The sequence below is a fragment of the Mus caroli genome, chromosome 18 (assembly GCF_900094665.2).
Source record: "Mus caroli chromosome 18, CAROLI_EIJ_v1.1, whole genome shotgun sequence".
NCBI classification, from domain to species: domain Eukaryota; kingdom Metazoa; phylum Chordata; class Mammalia; order Rodentia; family Muridae; genus Mus; species Mus caroli.
The window spans coordinates 34,012,543-34,029,235 of NC_034587.1; the positions used below are offsets into that span (position 1 = coordinate 34,012,543).

Consider the following 16,693-nt stretch of genomic DNA (forward strand, 5'->3'; position numbering starts at 1 on the left):
TATACAACATGCTAAACTTATTTTTTCTACAGAAAGCTTTGTCATGAGTTCATTTACCTTAACAAGATGGTGTAATTATGCTTAATTTTGTAAGTGATATAAAATGATTGTTTTGGTGTCAGTTTTTCTGTAAGGTTGTAATTATGGACCCCCCCCCCCAAAAAAAAAAAAAAAAAGAAAAGGAAAAAATTTGGAGCATTAATCTTTATTTCTGTGACTCTTAAGTGAATTATTAGAAGGGAAGTTATGGCCAGGAAGAGTCTAGTGTTTGTGTTGCTTTATTACATATTTAGGAATTTTCCCTGGTGAAAATTAAGCATTGGAAATGAGAGTGAAATTATCTTTTGTAACTTCCCAATTTCAATCCCATTTACATTTATTATTACTTTGAGTGTGTGGGTAGGTGCACATGTGGAGATGAGGGGATAACCTTGGGGTTAGGGCTCCATCTTCCACTTTGCTATGAGATAGGGTTTCTTTGGTTCGCTGCTGGCAGCCAGGTTGGTAGGCCTGCAGCTTCTGATGATTCTTCTGTTCCTGCTTCCCATCTCCTGAGAAGGGTGGTGCTCGGATTACAGACACTTGGACTGCTGTGCCCAGCTCTTGCCTCAGATCTGGAGACCTGAACTTGGACTGTTAGGCTTGTACAACGAGCACTTTTCCCACTTTGCTCTCTCCCCAGCCCTCTCTTTTGGAGATAGAGGGCTCTTTGGCATCCTCCTCCCTCGAGTCTCCCAAGTGCGGAGGTTGCAGGCTCATACAGAACTACTATACCTTGTTTCTTTTAAAATTGTTATTTACTTGTTTGAGAAAGGATTTAATCTGATCATCCTCCTGTCTCAGCCTCTCAAGTGCTGGGATTATATGCATGTACTCCTACACTCCAACCTAAGAATCTCTCTCTCTTTCTCTCTTTCTCTCTGTCTCTCTGCCCCCCCCACCCCCCACCCTCTGGTAATGCTGTGAGGATTGAACCTAGGGCCTTATAGTCTTACCCTTTAAGGTATAGTCCAGGCTTGCTTCAGATTAGCGATCCTCCTGCCTCATTGTTTTCATCTTTTGTCACTATATGTGCCAGAGTGACCAAGTCTCATTCTTGACTAAACCTTCTCCTTTGTTGTGTGCCTTGTTTTAGGAAAGGATTAAGCCCCCACCCCCACCTCCCCAATCACAGCATTCCTAAAACTATATGAGAGTATCCGTGCTCCAAAGTTTCACTCACATTTGATTCAGTGAAACTTCTGAGCAGGAGGTGGTGGCACATACTTTTAATCCCAGTATCTGGGAGGGAGAGGCAGGCAGTTCTCTGAGATTGAGGACAGCTTAGTCTATAAAGTTAAGTTCTAGGATGGCCAGGACTACGCAGAGAAACCCTGTCTTAAAAAACAAAACAAAACAAAAACAAAAGCAAGAACTTTCAGCAGTTAACAGTAATGTGTTGAAATTGGCATTTCTGTTGTTTCAGTAAAGTTAATCCATGTATTTTACAGGCTTCTTTCCTATTGGCTACTAACTCTAATTTTTTTTGCAATTTCTTACAGATCAAAACTTACCAATGAAGACTTCAGGAAACTTCTTATGACCCCAAGAGCTGCACCTACTTCTGCACCACCTTCTAAGTCACGTCACCATGAGTGAGTCTTCTTTTATTCCTGTCTGTCCATTTCTGTGGAACCGGAGTTTGGTAGACTCTCAAAAGCCAGAGCTCTTTTAAAGCCTCTGCTTCCGATTTTTTTTTTTTTCTATAAAGACTGAAGTTTCAGTGATGACTGGGATGCTCTGGGTTCTTATTATTCCTTCATGAGTATTAGTAACAGAGTCATTGCTTGTACAAATGGACAGATTTCTGGGCCTGTTATTATTACTGTATAGTCTACAACAGGTTTTTTTGAATGGTGTCTAATGTTAATGTCAAGTAAATATTTATGATACTTTTTAAAACTTGAGTGATACAGATATTGATAATATTATGACTGCCTGATCAGCACTGGTTTTTGTATTTTGTTGTTTTTGTTTTTTCTCTCTCTTATTTAAGAATAGTCTGACTATATAACCATGGCTGGCTAGCTGGCCTTGTCACTGTGTAAACAAGGTTGGCCTTGTGCTCACAGAGACCTACTGAGTACTGAGCACAAAGGTGTGTGCTGTCAAAACTGGCTGTTCTGCTCTTTTCTTTTTTTTTTTTTTTTGAGACATTGTCTAGACTTGACTGGACTTTACCATGTAGTTCAGGCTGGCCTTGAATTTATCCTGTTATCTCAGCCTCTGATGTGTTCTCAATGCCTTGTGAGTTTTAAGGGCTGGGGCATAATTTTCCTATGAGTGAGTTTCTTGTATCTTCTAGGATGCCAAGGGAGTACAATGAGGATGAAGACCCAGCTGCACGAAGGAGGAAAAAGAAAAGGTAAAGGGATAGTGGAGGAGATTGCTTTGTAAGGGGAGCACTGTTTATGGGCAAAGGAGTAGAGGAGTTACTAGTAACGGATGGGGGCTTCCTACCGTGCAGGTACATCTCTGAGAGGGCATGTGGTAGTAGTCAAAGAGAAAATCTGCATTAGAGGGAACTGAATTTCTGAGGTTGATGACAATCAAGAGTTGACTGGCAGTTCTATCAGGACATACATAGTTTTCACCACAGAGAGCTACTTAAAGGTATAGGGAAAGAGGAACATTTGTGTTGGCCTTGATATAGGAGTTGGTAAGCTGTTACATTTCCTTTCTCTGGTCACAGTTATTATGCCAAGCTTCGCCAGCAAGAAATTGAGAGAGAGAGAGAACTCGCAGAGAAATACCGGGACCGTGCCAAGGAACGGAGAGATGGTGTGAACAAAGACTATGAGGAAACTGAGCTGATAAGTACCACAGCCAACTACAGGGCTGTGGGCCCCACTGCTGAGGCGTGAGTAAAGGGGGATCCTAAGGCCTGTTTTCATCCTATCAGAGACACAGTCACACTATATGTTTTTTAACCTACTCTGCAGCACACTGTGACATCTCAGAAGGAATTTGTCATTCATAAAGGACTCTTTCAACATGACTGTTTCGTTATTCAGGGACAAATCAGCAGCAGAGAAGAGAAGACAGTTGATTCAGGAGTCCAAATTCTTGGGTGGTGATATGGAACACACCCATTTGGTGAAAGGTTTGGATTTTGCGTTGCTTCAAAAGGTGAGTTCTATTTGAAGATGTGGAGAGAAATAGTAGTGTTCATGTTTGGATTTGTAAAGTGAAAGACACATGATTGTCCAGACCATTAGTTTGGCAGAATTATAGGTGCCCTGTCTGTAGAACTTGTGACTGAATTCCTTGGGGAAGTCTTGTCTGTCGCCCTGGTGTGGTTAAGGGCCCGGATCCTTCCTTCCTTTTACACTTGTGTACTTGGTCAGGTGCGCGCTGAGATTGCCAGCAAAGAGAAGGAGGAAGAGGAACTCATGGAAAAGCCCCAAAAGGAAACCAAGTGAGTCAGCAGCAGAGGGCTTGACAGTGGAAGTGAACACTTATAGTGGACATTTTCTGTTCTTTATACTGCCCCACCCCCCAATATTTTCTTCTCCTATTTTTAGGAAAGATGAGGATCCTGAGAACAAAATTGAATTTAAAACACGCCTTGGTGAGTAGAGTAGTTTCTATAGTAGTGATTGCATTTTACGAGGATTATAAGGAAGTTTATTGTTTTTTTGGTTTTTTTTTTTGTTTTTTTTTTTCCTGACAGGGGTTCTCTGTGTAGCCCTGGCTGTCCTGGAACTCACTTTGTAGTTCTGGCCTCAAACCCACAGAGATCTGTTTGCTTCTGCCTCCCAAGTGCTGGGATTAAACATGGGCCATCACCACCTGGCATGAAATATTTTCAGTGGACCCAGACATGGACTTAATTATTTTTCATATCATTTATGTCTCTTCAGTTAGACAGGAGCCTTTCCATGTCTTTTCTATGTGTGTATCAGAGAAGGGTGGATAGGTGGGAAGTGATGGCGCATCCTTGTAGACTTAGAGCTCACATGGCTGAAGTGGGAAGATGGCCAGTTAAAGGCCAGCATTGGGTACTTAGCAAGTCCCTGCTTTGAAAAACTCAAAATAACTGCTAGCATGGTGACGCATACCTATAGTCCCAGCATTTGGAAGATGGTCTTGACTAAGAGTAGGGCAAGCCTGGGCTGCATCATGAGACTCCCATCTCAAAGACAAAGTAAGTAAAAGAGTAAATAAATAAAGCCAATTAATTTTTTAAAAGCTGAACATAAATAACAAAATAACAAAAATATAGAGAAGGTAGCATGGATGACTAGAGAGATAATTCAGTTGGTAAAGTGTATCTTTTTACAAGCTCAGGCAGGAAGACCTGAATTGATACCTAGAACCCATATATAAAAGCTGGGTATGGTGGCACTCTTATAATTTCAATGCTGGGGGCCTAGAGACAGGTGGATTCCTTGGTCTTGCTGACTAGCCTGCTTAGTCAACTTGGTGAACTCCCGACCAATAAGAGGATGGTGTTTAAGGGCTGACACTACAAATGACTGTTGGCTTTCACGTGTACACACATGAAAAGAATGTAGCATGGTCATAGATTAAAGAATGTGGAGAGACCTGGATTTGATTCCTTCTGATGAAATCCCACTAAGTGTGTACTTTGCTCACTTTTCTCATATATAAAGTTAGCTTAATGTGTACCTGTGTGATTGTTTAGAAATAAAGAGAAATGAAATGCATAAAAGTGTGTATAATGAGCTTGCAGTGAAGTGTTTTTCTGTTGTCATTAATAAAATCTTAAACCAGCTTGGTGGAGCTGGTGCACGAGGCAGATGGATCTCTCTGAGTTCGAGGCCAGCCTGGTCTGCAGAGTGGGTTCCAGGATGGCCAGGGCTACACAGAGATTCACCTGCCTCTGCCTCCTGAGTGCTGGGATTAAAGGTTTGTGTCTCTACTCCTGGCTTAGCTTTATATTCTTTGTTTGTTTGCTTGTTTGTTTTGAGAAGGGGTATCTTTTTGTAGCCCTAGCTAATCTGGAAATAGCTCTATAGACCAGGCTGGCCTTGAACCCACAGAGATCCACCTGCCTCTGCCTCCCGAGGAATTGGAATTAAAGGCATTAACCATCACCGTGTGGCAGCTTTAGTATTTTAGCCAGTAAAAAGTAATAATGCTTATATGACAGCATAGGGTTTTTTGAAGATGTACTGTGGTAGAGTGGCTGATTCTTAGCACAGAGTAGGTGATAAATGTCTACTAACAATGGAAGTTACACTGGCTGTTTGCTAATCTTTTCCTTTATATAGGCCGAAATGTGTATCGGATGCTTTTCAAGAGTAAATCATATGAGCGAAATGAGCTGTTCTTACCAGGACGTATGGCCTATGTAGTAGACCTGGATGATGAGTACGCAGACACAGATATCCCCACCACTCTCATACGCAGCAAAGCTGATTGCCCCACTATGGAGGTGAGTAACCAAGTTCTGAGAGCCCGTCATAGAATCTTCAAATCTGCCTGGCCCTTGTCCTGTTCCTTATCTACTGTATCCTCATGTTCGTTTTATTTTTATTTTAAAAAATCCCCTCAGTCTCAGTTGAGTACATTTGTCTCCACCAGCAATGTTCTTGTCTAAACCACAGTTTCTTACTGGAGCTATTAAAAGACGATTTTTCCTATTTCTAGTTCAGTGTGTTTTTGTTGTTATTGTTTGGTTGGTTTGATTTTTCAAGTTAAGGTTTCTCTGTATACCCTTGGCTGTCCTGGAAGTCGCTCTGTTGACCAAGCTGGCCTCAAAACTCAGCTCTTTCTCTGCCTTCCTGAGTGCTGGGATCAAAAGTGTACAACACCAACAACCAGCCAGTGTATTGTTTTTATTGAAATGTAATTCCCATGCTATATAATCTACCCTTTTAGTGTCCACAGCAAATAGTTTTATATTCACTAAATTGTATAGCCACTACCATTCTACTAGTATATTCCTCAAAGGAAACCTTGTACTCTCTGGTTTCCGAGACAGGGTTTCTCTGTGTAGCCCTGGCTGTCCTGGAACTCACTTTGTAGACCAGGCTGGCCTCGAACTCAGAAATCTGCCTGCCTCTGCCTCCTGAGTGCTGGGATTAAAGGCGTGCGCTACCACGCCTAGCTTGAACCTTGTACTCTTTTAACACCATTATTTGAATCTCTCTCTACTTTCCATTAATAGATTTTACACATGACTAAGGTGATATTTTATAAGTGCAAATTTTTGTTACACCACTGTGTAGAAGTTTTCTGTGGTTTCTTGTTCTTAGGGTTCAGAGTAAACAGGCCCTGCAACAGCTGGATTCTAGCCTTTTTTCAGCATGTTCTTTAAATCTTGGTTTCTTGAATGTTTATATTAACTTTTGATCCAGGGCCTTTTTTCATACCATTTCATCTGTTTGGAGTGTCTCTTCATTACACCTTCTTGCGAGTCCTATACCTAGCTAACAACTGTATATAACTTGTCTTTGAATTTAAGTAAATGGATAGTAAGACAGTGAGATTCCTGCTAAGAGGGATATTATTGTTGCTTCTTGTGTTTTCCAGGCCCAGACTACACTGACTACAAATGACATTGTTATTAGCAAGCTCACCCAGATTTTGTCATACCTGAGGCAGGGGACCCGAAACAAGAAGCTCAAGAAGAAGGATAAAGGTACCTTATGGGAAGGGAAGGAAACTTTGCTCTGGGAGGGTCATTGATGGTGAAGACAAAGTCTCTTGAAGCCTCTATCTTGTAGACATTGGATGGCTTCTGTAGTGGAGGAAAGGATGAAATGGAGCATTGGGGTAGAAGTGTGTGTAAATTCTGTTTGCCCCAGTCCGAACCCACTGGTTGGGTTTGAAGCATCAAGGAGAGTGGGAAGGTTTTGTGTATTTTAAACAGCAGAGGGTTAAAAGGCTGAGGCTGCTGAAGAGGCTCAGTAGTAAAAAGCATCCAGGCTCGATTCCCAACACTCTCAGGGATGCTCACAGCCATCCAGTTCCCAGGGGATCCAGAGCTCTCTTCTTGCCTTTGAGTGCACCAGGCACATACGTGGTACACAGACATACAAATAGGCAAAAAAGCCACACACATAAAAACTGTTATTTTGTTGGTGGTGATTTGTGTTTTCGACTGGGTCTCTTTATGTAGTCTTGACTGCCCTGGAATTCAATATATAGACCAGGCTGGCCACAGAGATCTGCCTGCCTCTGTGTCCTGAGTACTGGGACTGAAGGCATGCCTCATTTTTTAAAAAATTAATTACTTAATTGCAGAATATAGCATGGTTTTTTTATTCACTTAATCCCAATTGCGGCTTCCCACTCCTTCCATCCCACCCTTACAAATCCCCCCTCCTCACTTTTTTTTAAAATATAGAACATTATTTTAAAAATTTAGAAAGCCCGGGGCCTAGCAAACACAGAAGTGGATGCTCACAGTCAGCTATTGGATGGATCACAGGGCCCCCAATGGAGGAGCTAGAGAAAGTACCCAAGGAGCTAAAGGGATCTGCAACTCTATTAGGTGGAACAACATTATGAACTAACCAGTACCCCGGAGCTCTTGACTCTAGCTGCATATGTATCAAAAGATGACCTAGTTGGCCGTCACTGGAAAGAGAGGCCCATTGGACTTGCAAACTTTATATGCCCCAGTACAGGGAAACTCCAGGGCCAAAAAGTGGGAGTGGGTGGGTAGGGGAGTGGGTGGGAGGGTATGGGGGACTTTTGGGATACCATTGGAAATGGAAATGAGGAAAATACCTAATAAAAAATATTAAAAAAAAATTAAGAAAGTACTGAGAGATGCTCTTTACAATGCAGGAAAACTGGAAGAGAAGAAACCTCCTGAGGCTGACATGAAGTATGTATTCCAGCCCCATGCATCTGTGAACAAAATATTTGTGTGTCTTGTCTTTGGCCCTCTTGGAGAAATGGCCATCATGGGTATATATGATTTTAACAATTAGTGGAACCTGGTTTTCCCAGCATTTTTGAAGACATTGGGGATTACGTTCCTTCCACAACCAAGACACCTCGGGACAAGGAGCGTGAGAGATACCGGGAACGTGAACGCGATCGGGAACGGGACAGAGACCGGGAGCGAGACCGGGAGCGAGACCGGGAGAGGGAGAGAGAGCGAGACCGAGAACGGGAACGAGAGGAGGAAAAGAAAAGGCACAGCTACTTTGAGAAGCCAAAAGTGGACGATGAGGTGAGATGTGGGCTCTGACACCAGGCTGTGAAAACTGACCATAGAAATACCTTTCTAGCCAGGCACAGGACCCATTTCCTCCTTAGTAGCTTGGTAGTTTTACAGTAATAACTGTTCAGCTAAACGAGGTGGGAACCATCTTGGAAATGGGGCAGAAGTGGATTAGGGAATCAGTTCAGATTTGAGGAAGAGATGAATGGAAATTCCTCATAATGATACTGACTTCAGTTTTGTTTTCTTTTCAGCCCATGGATGTTGACAAAGGTGGGTTGTGTCTACAGCGTCTTGCATTCCTCCAACAGGCTGCTCGCCTTGCAGAACACTGCTGCTCTCAACTGATGACGGCAGCATTTGGGGGACTGCCTGGTTTGGGGCTCTCATAAGAATGATGTCTTACTTTATGGACTAGGCAGGACACATCTGCTGTTACATCTAAGTTCTTCAGTTCTGAAGTTTTGAGGTGAAGCTGAGCTTGAGTATGGAGTGTTCTAGTTACCCTGGGAACCAGAGTTGCTCATTAGTTGGAGTTTTGGTTAAGGTCTAGATAGATAAAAGGAATCCTTTACTTTACAAGTATGGTTGTACTCACCTGTAATCTCAGCATTCTGGAGGCTGAGGTAAGATCAGAAGTTCAAGGCCAGCCTAAACTCCATAGTCCTAGGTCAGCCTGGGCTACATGGTAAGACTGCCTCAAATGCAAGCAAAAGTTAAACAAAAACAAAACCCTTAGAACTACCACATTTATCTGATTCCTGGAATTAAACTCAGGTTGTTGGGCTTGCTAGCGGGTTATTGCCTGCTAGCTATCTTGTGAGTCCCATAAGAACATTTTTTTAAAAAGATTTTTATTTATTTATTATTATATCTAAGTACACTGTAGCTGTCTTCACATACACCAAAAGAGGGCAGCAGATCTCATTACAGATGGTTGTGAGCCACCATATGGTTGCTGGGATTTGAACTCAGGACCTTTGGAAGAGCAGTCGGTGCTCTTAACCACTGAGCCATCTCTCCAGCCCCCATAAGAACATTTTTAAGGCTGGAATCAGGTTAGTAGGAGGAGATTGTAAAAACACGAGTTCAAGTCTAAGCAGAGTTGTCTCTTCTTCCAGGACCTGGGTCTGCAAAAGAGTTGATCAAGTCCATCAATGAGAAGTTTGCTGGGTCTGCTGGCTGGGAAGGCACTGAATCATATCCTGTATTTATATTTCTTTCTGGGTTTTAATTATCTTATTTATATTGAGACAGTATGTTAGTCAGGGTTTGTATTTCTGCACAAACATTATGTCCAAGAAGCAAGTTGGGGAGGAAAGGGTTTATTCAGCTTACACTTCCATACTGCTGTTCATCACCAGAGGAAGTCAGGACTGGAACTCACACAGGGTACGAAGCAGGAGCTGACGCAGAAGCCATGGAGGGATGTTATTGGCTTGCTTCCCCTGATTTGCTCAGCTTCTTATAGAACCCAGGACTATTAGCCAGAGATGGACCACCCACAATGGGCCTTCCCCCTCTTGATCACTAATTGAGAAAATGCCTCACAACTGGATCTCATGAAGGCATTTCATCAAGGAGGCTCCTTTCTCTGTGATAAGTCCAGCTGTGTCAAGTTGACACAAAACCAGCCAGTACAGACAGCATCTCTCTCTCTGTGGCTTAGGCTGGCCTGTAACTTGAGATCCTCCTGCATCTGTCTTTTGAGTGCTGAGACATGCACTCTTATTTATGCCTGGCTGTTTCTGGGTTGTAGAGAGCCATTTTCTTTTCATCTACCCCCAGTTGTTTCTTTGTTCCTGTCTTTGCTCTCTTTTATGCTGTGTTTTGGCTAGGATGAAGTGGTATATATCAACCAGAGAACCAGTTCAGGCTTACAGCTGGCTTCTGAAATGTTCATGTTGAAGCCTTTAGTCTCTGGTCCCTCTTGCCTGAATCTTCTGTCAGTGATGGAATTTTCTTTAACATAGCATAAGTTGAAGAAGCCAGAAGATAAGAAGCAGCTGGGTGATTTCTTTGGCATGTCCAACAGTTATGCAGAATGCTATCCAGCCACGTAAGTGAGACCCTAGTTAAGGGAGGTTGGGATGACTGGCTGATGAGATGTAAATTTGACCTGTTGGGAGCTAAGGGTACTTTCTACTAGGGTGAATTCTGTTTAGTTCTGGGATGTTTATCAGGTGCGTTCTGAATTAAAGTAATATGGATTGAAAGCATCGTTTTAACTGTTCTTTCTCTTTAGGATGGATGACATGGCTGTAGATAGTGATGAAGAGGTAGATTATAGCAAAATGGACCAGGTATGAAGTTAAAAGAGTGTTTATGGATGTTGGGGACCTTTGATCAGTAATCAAAAAAACCATTTTATATTTAGTTATGTGCCATTCATGACCTTGAGGTCAGAGAACAACTTTTAGGAGACACTTCTCTCATGTGGTGATTGCTTAGAAACGTGGTTTTGTGGTTTTGTGACAGGCTCTTGTAGCCCAGGCTGGACATGTAGCTGGGGAGGAATTAAAACTCTTGATGCCCTTGCCTCTACTTCTCTGTTCCTGGGATTTTAGATGACAGGTGTGCACTGCCATGCCCAAATAAAAGAAAGCTTATGTACTTTTCCCTGCTGGGGATTGGACCTAGGAACCTTAGCATCTCCGCTAGTACATCCCAGACTCGGAGAAACTTCTTGTTTTCTGATGTCATGTGGATCAAACCAAGGGCTTCACATATGCTGAGCGAGTGCTTTATTGCTGAGTCACATACCCAAGAACTTGGTTTAATTTTGGAGCCTTGTTTAATGTTTAATTTTACTTCTGCCATTTGCTTTTGTGGCCTTGTCATGTTCCTTCCCTGTTTACAAATGTCTTTGTTTCTATATCAGGAAAATAGAAATGTAATTCTCACTTTAGAATTTTTGTTAGAATTAAGGTATATGTTTATTGTTCAGAGTAATGTGTGTGTTGTAAGTACATAGGAAATAGTAGGGTAAGATTTATTACTCGTGGATATTATCTGGAATTGTGGGTGCCTGGTTTTATTTCAGAGAAAATTCCTTTTCCACTGATTGCTCTATGTGCTGTACTACAGGGTAACAAGAAGGGTCCCTTAGGCCGCTGGGACTTCGATACTCAGGAGGAATACAGCGAGTACATGAACAACAAGGAGGCTCTGCCCAAGTGAGTACACGTGAGCAGAGAGTGAGGACGTGGAGTTTTGGTGAACAGCCCATATTGGGTTAAGCGGTACACTGTAGTGTAGCTGCAATGGTCCAGATAGGTCCTTTGCCCACAGAGCCCTTTAAGAAAACCTTCCTACTGCTATGAGACCTCTAATGCTTTCTTCCCACAATGGCCCTTTACAGGGCTGCATTCCAGTATGGCATCAAGATGTCTGAAGGACGGAAAACCAGACGATTCAAAGAAACCAATGATAAGGCAGAGCTTGATCGACAGTGGAAGAAAATAAGTGCAGTTAGTAGATTCTTTCTTTCCTTTTTTCTTTCTTTTTTGTTGTTGTTTTGTTTTTTTCGAGATGGTTTGTAGTGTGTAGTCTTGGCTGTCCTGGAACTCACTCTGTAGACCAAGCTGTCCTTGAACTCAGGAATCTGCCTGCCTCTGCCTCCTGAGTGTTTGAATTAAAGGCGTGCGCCACCACTGGCATAGTGGACTCTTTCTTAGGTGGGAGGGTTTCAGTTGGGTGGTGGAGCAGTCATGGAAATTGAGAGAGGCCGTCTTTGAGCTTTAGGTGGACTTAGGTCACTAACAGCATGCATATAAAGTACGGCTGTCCTTTTACAGATCATTGAGAAGAGGAAGAGGATGGAAGCAGATGGGTAAGCGGCATCCCTCCCTCTTTGTCTTTGGGCCTGGTGAGAACTGTTCAGTGTACTGATCCTGTGCTGATCTACTTCTCTTTTGATTTCAGGGTCGAAGTGAAAAGACCAAAGTACTAATCTCTAGTCCCAGCCGTCTCCACGCGGCGTTCTTAGTGGCTGTTCTCCAGTTCCTCAGAGGTTGCAAACTGCTGTTGTTTGTGAAAGTTCATAAATGTTTATTGTATAACTCTTTATAGATCTGTGTCCCAAATGCTAAGATTAATGGCAATGCAACACCATGTCCAGCATGTTCCATTAAATGTAGTTAAACCTGCTGTCTTTTCTGTGTTGGGCATTTCTTCTTAGGGTCCCATGAAGTTCTGGAGTTCAGTAGTTGTATTGAATGTTAGGTCTCATCTGAGGTGCCTGTCAGCATATCGGAGTGATGTTGGCTGCCAGTTCTCCCAACATACCTCAGTCCCTACCTGTTCCAGGATCCTCCTGGTGTCATACCCTACCCTTTACCTTTACCCTCAACTCCTGGGCTTCCCTTTCCTTCAGCTTCTCTGATTCTTATATAACCCATCCATTTTGGTTACAACTCCCGTTGGCCACTTGGCTGCTGCTCCAGGTAACCCCCTCCCTCCTGTCACCTCCTTACATGGCCTGGTTTAGGATCTTGTTCATTTCACCCTTCCGAATGCCTCTGGCATGCTCTTCCCTCATCTACACTAAACCTCCACCATACCTAGGAACAGTCAAGTGTTTTCATTTCTTTATTTCATTGAGTATGCTGTGTTTTTCCTGTACTGATTCAAGGTTCCTAGACAGTAAGGCTGTTTACTAGGCCCGTTTCCAGGGGAGAAGGGAAGAAAGAGTCACTGGTGGGTAAGAGAATCGTCAAGTTGAATGGCCAGACCTATCTGGCCAGGGTCCTAATCCAAGAGTAGAGATTCTCTGTGGATTAAGAGCATCCTGATAGCTTGTTACAGCTCCATAGGCTTAATCAAGCTCTTAGTGAAGCTGTATTAATGAAAGTCACCTGTGGAAACAAAATCCTTTCATGTATTTATGCCTTTGAGGAGCACTAATAGTGTTGAATTAAACTCAAGACCTTGGCTAGACACCTAGAGTCAAAATTAAGAGACTAATGGGTGGTAGGTACCTTGAGGTTAAAACTGGTATATCCTTTTGATCCTTCACCCTGAGGAGTTTGTCAAGGCCCAGGGTAGGTCTACTAATAGTCTCCTTTCTGCTCTTTGCCAGCACATTGGTCTGGGGTTCATTAGGTATTCATTAGGCTCTCTACTTTTTATGGCTGAATACCGAGCTCATGATCTGTAGATCCAAAGGAAGCTAGAATGTCACTAGGCTTACTTTGATCATTTTCATCTTGATAGGAAAGGGTATTTTTGTTTTAGTGGTTTTGCACATCAAACTCAGCTCTGCATACGAGACACACACTCTACCATTGAAGTCCCAGCTGTAGGGAAGTGCTTTTTAAGAAACCCCACTTTGCCAGTAACGCTTAAGAGGTAAAAAATGGGCTGTCTCTTCAGCAGTACTTAGAGATGGCTTTAAACAAATGATGTTTTGGTCCCATGGTTGTAGGGCACAGTTCTTTTTTTTTTTTTTTTTTTTTTTTTGGTTTTTCGAGACAGGGTTTCTCTGTGTAGTCGTGGCTGTCCTGGAACTCACTCTGTAGCCCAGGCTGGCCTCGAATTCAGAAATCTGCCTGCCTCTGCCTCCCGAGTGCTGGGATTAAAGGCGTGCGTCACCAGGCCCGACTTGTAGGGCACAGTTCTAATTAGGAAAAAGTCACAGAGACATGAATCATATGGACACCTAGAGTCAAAATTAAGATCTGAGGGTTGACTATCAATTTAATATTGTTTCTACAAGTACTCTTAATGCTCCAATCACTAGGCAGATAGGGTATTTCTGCTCTTTGAAACCCTTAACCTCACCTTATGTTCATTTTTTTATTTTCCTTTTCAATGGGTTCTCACTATATCAAGCTGGCCTAGAATTATCAAAAGAACCTCCGTACTCCCACACCCGCAAGTAAAAGTGTTCCCTCCCATGTTCAACTCGCCTCACTTTTTAAGTTTTAGGTTCGCCATATGCCTTTGAAGGCATAGTTGCATAGAAATCTGAGCAGGCCCTTCTCAGCTAGTCACAGGGACTGCCCCACCATGCAAAACACTGCCATTATTGGGACCTTTGATAAAAAAAATACCCAGAACATAGCTGTCATGCTTGTTTTCCTGGTAGCCTAAGTACAATTGGTCATGAGCTAAACTACAAATGTTCACTGTTTCTCTGGAGGCTAGGAAGATGTTGGTGTGGGTAACAGTTTGAGCATGTGTGCAGGCTGCCTCCTGTTGATGGTCCCTGTCTATTAACTTTAGGGATATGTGGATTTTTGTTCTTTCTTGTGCAACCTGTTTGCTGCTAGCCTGGGTTTTAGGTATCACCAAGTCTGGAATAACTGAGATCTCTTCGTTCGGTTAAGATAGGACTGGGTGGGGGCTGGTGAGATGGCTCAGTGGGTAAGAGCACCCGACTGCTCTTCCAAAGGTCCAGAGTTCAAATCCCACCAACCACATGGTGGCTCACAACCATCTGTAACGAGATCTGGCGCCCTCTTCTGGAGTGTCTGAAGACAGCTACAGTGTACTTACATATAAAAATAAATAAATCTTTAAAAAATTAGGGGTGTTTCCAAATATATGAAGCGGCTTGGGGGAGAGGGCAGACCTTGAAGGTCACATAATCTAGCTGCTGCAAGCACAGCCCACAGTAGGTCAAATAAAATGGGTCGGGGTGGGGGGTGAAGGAGCAAGATGGCATAGCCAAGATTGGTAGTAGAGCAAACCTTTAGATTGGAGTTTAATCCCTTGAGTGTACGTAAGGGTGGAAGGAGAGAAGCAACTCCATAAGGTTGATCTCCGACACCCGCGCCGTGACGGGCGTGGAATTCATATCAACACGAAAAAACCTCGCTGGGGGTCGGCGGAAGGGGATCCTCTGAAACCACACCTATACGTTCTGCAGTGCCTTTCTTCCTTAGCTCCTTTTTCTCTTGGCCTTTGTGTTTAAAACGTATTTATACAACAAAACAATAACTGAAAACTTTAATGAGCTGTAACTCGGCTTCATTTAAAGAAACAAAAGGGTGTACGTTGTCGAGTCTTAGAGGAAGCTGCACGCCGCGCTCGCTCCATTCGCATCAGCTGCGGTAGGCCCGCCTCTTCTGAAGTCCTCCCAGTGCACTTCCGATCCCGCCTCCTCCCGGAAGCAACTGCTTAGGCCACGCCCCTGTTCGTGTAGTTGGTCTCAAGCGCGCGTGGATCCTATGGACCCCACGTGTGAAGAGAGTCCTGCAGAGGACTCAAACAATGAAGAGGAAGACCTTGACTCCACGAAGGCAGCACCCAGGATCCGTGATACCCCAGAAGACATCGTGCTGGAAGCCCCAGCCAGTGGCCTAGCGTTTCATCCGACTCGAGATCTGCTGGCAGCAGGGGACGTGGACGGAGACGTGTTCGTGTGAGTGGGGCGTAGGGTGAAGTGTGTTAAAGCTGCTCTGGAAGGAGGTAGGGGTAGGAAGTGTGGCGGGAAGACTTCTTACGAGACTCAGACGGCCCGAATCCTTCAGTAACATTCGGCAAGTGTGCTTGTGGAGGGAGGCCTTGGATTGATTCCATGCGTTTTTCCACAGCCCTCTCCTTTTTTTCTTTTTTAAAGGTAGGGTGTCTTATTGAGTCCGGAGCTTCACGGTCCTGACTAGTCTTAGCTAGCTAACTTGCCAGAGATCCCATCTCTGCCTTCTGAGTGCTGGGATTAGAGTTGGCCACCATACCTGCCCATCTTTTTCATAGGTTTTGGGGATCCCCAGACCTGAGGCAAGCACTTTGTCCACTGAACCATCTCTCCAGCCCTCCACATTTATTCTGTTGCAACTTGTCAGCACTGTGACATTAGTCAGACTATACAGTAATTAGCTATGTCTTCCTTTAGCATCAGTGGGCCCTGCCTGATTTTTACTCTTTCAACTTCGGAGACTGGATTTCTGTTAATAGTCCTTTGAGACAAGATCTCACTATGGCCCAGAGTAGTCTCAGAGGATTCTCTGGCTTCGGTCTCAGGTTTTTGTTTTGTTTTTTTTTTTTTTCAAGACAGGGTTTCTCTGTATCGCCCTGGCTGTCCTGGTAGAACAGGTTGGCCTCGAACTCAGAAATCCGCCTGCCTCTGTCTCCCAGTGCTGGGATTAAAAGGCGTGCACCACCACGCCTGGCTCTTTTTGTTTGTTTGTTTGTTTGTTTTTTAACTTGGTTTTTTGAGATAGGGTTTCTCTTTGTGCCCTGGCTGTTCTAGAACTTGCTTTGTAGACCAGGCTGCTTGCCTCTGCCTGCCTAGTGCTGGGATTAAAGGCGTGGACCACCACCATTCATCTTGGTCTCAGAATTCTTAAGAATATAGGAACCCACTAATGCACACAGCTTGTCATTAGATGATTATTTCTGGGCCCTCACAGTGGTCCACTGTGAACCCAGACTTTATCTGGGCTCAGGGTTTTTTTTTTGTTTTTTGTTTTTTTTTTGAGACAGGGTTTCTCTGTGTAGCCCTGGCTGTCCTGGAACTCACTTTGTAGACCAGGCTGGCCTCGAACTCAGAAATCCGCCTGCCTC

The 16,693-nt window shown here is 43.6% G+C and overlaps 2 protein-coding genes across 2 annotated transcripts in view; both read left to right on the top strand.

Moving 5' to 3' along the window:
• Ik (IK cytokine) overlaps positions 1-12,334 on the top strand; it is a 13,725-nt gene extending 1,391 nt beyond the window's left edge. The window contains exons 3-20 of the mRNA XM_021150482.2: positions 1,542-1,634; positions 2,345-2,404; positions 2,732-2,899; positions 3,054-3,168; positions 3,387-3,457; positions 3,564-3,610; positions 5,277-5,440; positions 6,541-6,649; positions 7,804-7,843; positions 7,969-8,194; positions 8,440-8,458; positions 9,307-9,385; positions 10,164-10,244; positions 10,431-10,488; positions 11,273-11,361; positions 11,547-11,655; positions 11,983-12,017; positions 12,110-12,334. Of these exons, the coding sequence (XP_021006141.1) occupies positions 1,542-1,634; positions 2,345-2,404; positions 2,732-2,899; positions 3,054-3,168; positions 3,387-3,457; positions 3,564-3,610; positions 5,277-5,440; positions 6,541-6,649; positions 7,804-7,843; positions 7,969-8,194; positions 8,440-8,458; positions 9,307-9,385; positions 10,164-10,244; positions 10,431-10,488; positions 11,273-11,361; positions 11,547-11,655; positions 11,983-12,017; positions 12,110-12,137 (1,591 nt within the window). The 3' untranslated portion in view covers positions 12,138-12,334. The remainder of the gene's footprint in view (positions 1-1,541; positions 1,635-2,344; positions 2,405-2,731; positions 2,900-3,053; positions 3,169-3,386; positions 3,458-3,563; positions 3,611-5,276; positions 5,441-6,540; positions 6,650-7,803; positions 7,844-7,968; positions 8,195-8,439; positions 8,459-9,306; positions 9,386-10,163; positions 10,245-10,430; positions 10,489-11,272; positions 11,362-11,546; positions 11,656-11,982; positions 12,018-12,109) is intronic.
• A 2,962-nt stretch (positions 12,335-15,296) lies between these two features.
• Positions 15,297-16,693, top strand: part of Wdr55 (WD repeat domain 55) — a 3,917-nt gene continuing 2,520 nt past the window's right edge. The window contains exon 1 of the mRNA XM_021150571.1: positions 15,297-15,551. Coding sequence (XP_021006230.1) covers positions 15,358-15,551 — 194 coding nt within the window. The 5' untranslated portion in view covers positions 15,297-15,357. The remainder of the gene's footprint in view (positions 15,552-16,693) is intronic.